Here is a 6,000-nt window from a genome sequence, read left to right as displayed (position 1 = left end):
AGGATGGAGGATGGCAGTCGGTGTCGCACCCAAGAGCACGACCTTCGGAGTGTGTGCCATGCAATGCACCAAAGCAGTGCAGAGAGTATGTGTAACTGTGGTGTGATGCAAGCAATATGTCAATGGAATATCCAAATATAAAAAACAGCATTGCCTCAGGAGGAGGCTGAACATCCCAGATAACCCCCCACCCAAGCTTACCCCACACACACATTGAAGTGCAGCAACATAGGACGTGCAAAATAACAACATAGTGCATACGGTCGAAAACAAAAGCGCCTCAGAAGGAGGATGCAAATATTTAATACCCACCCTCCCGCCGCCCACTCCAACCCCCCAAACAGGTTGAGAAACCACCCACAGCCACTCAGGGGAACCGCAACTTGGGAAGGAGGGGATCAATAGCAAAAGTGGGAATCATCCTGCGGAGGCGTGGCGTCACACAGCGTAGTCCCCTGCCCAAGAGGGCAGGGTGGCCAAGCCAGATGTGGAAGCAGACTGCAGGATATATCTCAGCCTAAGAAGGTGAACAGATAAGCCAGGCCCCTAGACATAGCGTGAACAGATAATGGGTAACCCAATAAACCCTTGTATTTTTGGGCAATGAGTAGTTCAAAACATGAAAGCTACAAGGGATTTAATTCATTCACTGAGTAATATAAGTTTGGTGGTATAAGTCAATGAAGTTAGTTCAAAGGAATCTAACTGATTAATATTCCTATGATATCAGCTAAATTTATACAAAACAATCAATGTTAACAGAAGAAGCAAGAACACACGGGCAAGTGAACAGGTCTGAAATTCATTTTTTTATATAAAGAAGTTAATCAAAAAGTTAGTTCATGGGGAATCAGAAACAGAAAATGGGCACAGTGAAGTTATGAATGAATGTACGCAGAGGTCAACAAATCAATACATAACAAATCATCAACTCCTATTATTTGGAAAAAGGGTAACCAAGTCAAACAATGAACAAAGGTATACTCTTGAAGCAAGATTTAAAGCTTAAGGAGATGATGATAAGGTTGACGTTTCGGTCTCCAATGCTGTTGTCTATGAGACCATCATCAGGACTGATATTATGCACAAAGTGGCCCCTAAACAAAAACAATATAATAAAATAAAATTACTAAATTGCCCTGACACAGATTGAAAATGTCTTTATCGGCAAACAATTACCCTATATACTAGACAAAGCACCGTATGATTCATGTGTAATTCATGTGAATTAAAAACATTCATGATCATTAGTTATCAAAATGTATATTTTATAAAATACAAAATTAAACAGAGGAACATTCCTGATCTTTCATAATGTTCATGTATTGAAAAAGAGATCAATATTTAATTACATAGCTGGGTCACAACACATATTAGAGACCAATGTATTAACAGCACACAACTGTACATAGAACATTCTTAACATTTGTGGCTGAAGGTGCTCCATTCGCCCTGTGATAAAAAGCACATTGTATCATGACCCCAGTGTTCACTGCACCATTGGGTTAATAAAGTAAAAAACTTTTTTTGTGCTTACTTGAAAGAGTGGCAGGCAGTGGTATAGCCAAAAGTGCTCAAGGGCAAGTCAGATACCGCAATTATATCTATTGTTGGAGCAAAACAAAAAGCCAACAGGGGATGTTTGTATCTTATTAAGTGTTCGGTAATTGATAGAAAGGACATCGAAATTAGTTTAAAGTTAGTGACCATACCTGCGAAGGATAATCAATATCAACGCGTCAGTGGGATACACGATGGGGTAATGAATCGACCTCGCAGTATCACCAATCTTATATTTCTAGAGATGGGAGATTCAAATAAGATAATATAATCACCCTGGGAGATACACAAAAGGGGTATAATTCAAAAATGCTAACAAACAAGGCATTGCAACTAAAGGATTCAAGGACTTGGGGCACAGTTTGCAAGAGTGTGATAGACAGGACAGTTATATAGAGTCCTACCAACAATGTTAACGCAAGGAAAAGGGAGCTAGCGTATTTATATTGTGTATCTCAAACTAATGGAACTCAGACTACAAACACAATGTAGTTTAACATGGTCGCTCAATGAAAAAGACCTCACGGAGCAGTGTCAGGAGACACTGAACGCTGCAATACTACAGTTATCACAAATCGGATAGGGTGCCTGAAGTATTTAAAAAGATAAACCATAACCCCATGAAATGTCCGCTATGTTATTAAAGAGTCCAGTCGGAAACGGGAGAACCGCTAATGCGTGTGATCTTACTTACATGGGAATAACGGCAGCGTTTCGGAAAAGTAAATCATCAGGACGAAATGAGCCGAGATAACGCCTATGCTCACGGCTCCTCTATTTAAATCCCATGAGCCGGAAATGAAAAGATGACCATGTGTGTAAGGCAAGTCTGTTTGTAAAATGTAGACCGCGCTAATGTGTCGGCCATGACTACAATAAACTCTGGTGCCAGAAACACATAGATAACAACTTATCTATAGCACATGACAATGTCGGTTAAGGTATCTAAAGTATAATCAAAACCAATGTATTTTATTTTGGAGGACAGAACCAAATGATTCTTTCAAAACCTCACGGTTATTCCATAACAGTTTTTACGACAAATATAAATCAGCAAATGTTGATGCATGAACTGAAATGTCTGTGAAGAAAAGTCAATACATACAGAGGCAAAAAAATATGGTTATACAAACATTAGCAGAACCAATCCCAATTAGTGCAATTAACCATGGTGTATTCGTAAGTATACAAACAAGGTAAGGGCTGATTCAACGGACACAGTTCCTAACTAACATATATATTTAGAAGCAAAACAGGGTCTAGATATACTCTTTCAGATGGCAATGTACTGAAGGACAAATGGCTCATGGAAGCTGGATAACAGTTGGCCAAAGGTGTGTCCACAATATAGCAATCACCTGAAAATATGTGTCTTTAGGTGAGACAGGCTAGGGTTTGCCACTCTGTGCTGGAATTCAGCCCATTTATTGACTGAGTCCGTGAAACAAATCCAACGTTGTTCCTTAATTGTCAAAATGCGATCCACATTGGATTGCCTGATAGTTGGTTTAACAATTTCAACAACCCACCAAAGAAGGTCCCTCTCAGTATGATTTTTAAGAGTGAAATGGTCGACCAAAGGAGCATTCTCGGTGCGACAACGAATTCTTGATTGGTGTTGGAGAATGCGTTTTTTGATTGTTTGTGTGGTTTTACCAAAATATCTCAAACCACACGGGCATTGGATGCAGTAAACGACATTCGTTGTGTTGCAATTTGAAAATCCTTTTAGAGGAATGGTTTTGTCCTTCACTGGAAAGCTTTTTAAGTTGTTCGTAGTTGAACCTGCTGCACAATGATTGCACTTATAATGTCCAGTAATGGGGCTGAGTTGCCGCATGTTATCAATAAGGTTTATATCAGTGTTTTTGTAGGCATGTACTAGCTTATCTCTAAGATTAGAGCCTCTTTTAAAGGCAAACATCGGCTTCTCAGAGAGTTCTGGTAAGTCAATGAGTAATGTCCAATGTTTGAGAATCAATTTTTTGATGGAGTTGGTAGCTGTGCCAAAGGTTGTAACACACACTAGTTTGGAAACAGGTGTCTTGGTCTTAGCCTGCAACAGTGCCTCACGATCGTTGTACCACGCTCGTTTGAGAGAGCGTTTGAGAAGTCTGTTAGGGTATCCACGGGCGCGGAGTTTGGCTTGGAGTTGGCCCAAAGGACAATACCACCGCCTTTATCCGCCGGTTTAATTATAGTCCCAGGCAATGATTTGAGACGGGTCAAGGCAAGATGTTGTTCCTTAGACAGATTGAAGTTAACATATGGTTGTTTCCTAAAAAAACTGTCAGTTTCCGTAATCACCGCATTTTCAAAGGTGACTATTGTGAGAAGTTGGCCTGATATTCAGTGTTCACTATTCTAGTGATCACTATGTATCAGTCCAAACAACCCTTATGGTGATTGGTTGTAAGTCAACCGATGGACCAGCTATCCTAGTAGCATGGACAAGAGCAGTCTTCGGGCTAAACTCTAGAGGGCGTGTTAAGCCAGCTGTTATACCATCACATATACCCCTTGAACACCAAGTGAAAGGACACTACACAAGTGTTATGAAAATAAACAGTGTATTTATTTAGATCACAACAGCCCTGTACTCTTTATGAGGAAAGGGTACTAAGCACACAACAAAACTCTTACGAAAATACTTTAAGTTGCACAATTTACACAAATGCCCGAGGGGCACGGAAAACCATATACTATGGAAGTGGAATGCGAAATTACTAGCAGGTAAGTACTGGACTAATAGGCTTTGGAATCGCTAGGACTACGTTACTGAACCTTCAGATTACCAGTAGGAGGCCTAGGGGACTCAGGTGCAGAGTGTGCACTCTCACGCGGGATGCGGGACAAAGTCTATGGAGGCTAGTAAAAGCAAAGTTAGTGTTCTCGGGCGAACCCGATAAGGTAGGTTGAAAACGAAAGTGGATCTGGACCTTTGGATAGTGAGGCTATGCTGGGGCACCAAAATGCCGAAGTTACCTAGCCCAGGGGCTGCGGCTGCATAGGTCTGAAAAGACGTCGGAAACCTTCGTTGACGAACCAGGAGCCTGAAAGAAGGAGTTGCTGGCAGGCGACCAGTGAAGATTGTTCGATGGATCCAAGCCTGGATCGAAGATGGAAGACACCTGTAAGCAGAGGGGACCAAGTCCTGAATCACTAGCCAGTGATCAGATGGGCACCAGGATGGCACCGGATGGAGTCACCTCGACCAGGTGAGTGGGCGACGCTGGGCTCTGCAGTCTCACGGACCAGGAGGCGTTGTCGGCGACCAGGATGGAGGTGCGAGCTGTCCCACGATGGTTGATGCTGTCGACGTCGCTGGACCCAGGATTGGGGCAACAAGTCTTGGCAAATTCAAGCCCACGCGGTGGACCTAAAATAGCGTCTGGAGTGGACCAGGAGGGTCCGGGGTGCTCCTCTTTTGGAAAAGAGCAAGGGCCAGTCTGGAGCAACCAGACTAGCAGTGGTGATGTCGTCGGTCATCGTTGGGAAGGCCACAAGCCAGCGGGCTAGTAGCCAGACAACCCGGTGAGCAGCCAAAAAGCAGAAGGGCCCCACGCAGATCTCGTGGATGCTGGGGGGCTGGTCTTCGGTGCTGGAGCTGCTCAGGGTCGGGGCTTCTCGGACCCCAAAGCACTCACCAGAGGATCCCTCGGCGGTCGTGCTGGATAGAAGTCGTGCAGTTCTGATGATGGCCGGTCCCTCGAGGTCTCGTCGCACCTACGGTTCTCAGCTTAGCTGTAGAGGTAGGTAGAGGTCAGAGGTGCCAGGGCAGCCGGGTCTCGTCGAGCTGGTCAGTCGGATTCCGGAGGAAAGACGTGCAGCAAACCGCAGTGTTCTTTAGATGGTGCCTGCGGATGCAGGGTGACTACTCCTTAGTCACAAGGGAGAAATCTTGAGAAGAGTCGAGAGTTCCTTTCGCAGAAAGTAGTTTCTTGATTCAAAGATGATCTAATTTGGAAGGGTCCCCACTCCTGCCTTTATTCTAAAGAAAGGGGCGGGTACGCGACTAGGTCCTGCCCTAGGGGTGGGACCAGGAAGAAGGTGGTTACACCCCTCTCCCATGCCGGACTTTCCCCAGCTCAGGGGCTGGTGTGCCCCTGGAACTGGTTCTAGCTGGCAGATGCGTAGTGAGCACCGGGGTGCCACTTGCAGTCACCTTCCTGTAAAGCCATGCCTACCCAGGATACACAAAACCCTGTCTGGGATGGTGCTAGCACCGCCCCTGACAGGAAACCCTTTGTCCAAGCTCCCCTCGCTGGAAGGACTCCCAGCTGCAGGGGGTCAGACTTGTGTCTGTGGTGGCAGCATCCATTTTGTGATGCTGAGGCTTGAGTTAACTTTAACCGGGGTTCACAGTTACATACATGTCGTGTCCCTCTAGAAGGGTGGAATGCTAACCCCGTCGCCAGAATTGGCGAGGGGTTAGTATTC

General features: G+C 44.6%; 1 protein-coding gene across 1 annotated transcript in view; it reads right to left on the bottom strand.

Annotated features, from left to right (window-relative positions):
- Positions 1–961: 961 nt before the first annotated feature.
- The window catches only part of LOC144806328 (uncharacterized), a 162,748-nt gene continuing 157,709 nt past the window's right edge, over positions 962–6,000 (bottom strand). The window contains exon 6 of the mRNA XM_078672716.1: positions 962–1,097. Coding sequence (XP_078528842.1) covers positions 962–1,097 — 136 coding nt within the window. The remainder of the gene's footprint in view (positions 1,098–6,000) is intronic.

Source organism: Lissotriton helveticus, assembly GCF_964261635.1.
Source record: "Lissotriton helveticus chromosome 1_1 unlocalized genomic scaffold, aLisHel1.1 SUPER_1_unloc_63, whole genome shotgun sequence".
Lineage (NCBI taxonomy): Eukaryota > Metazoa > Chordata > Amphibia > Caudata > Salamandridae > Lissotriton > Lissotriton helveticus.
This window is presented reverse-complemented; position numbering and strand designations above follow the sequence as displayed.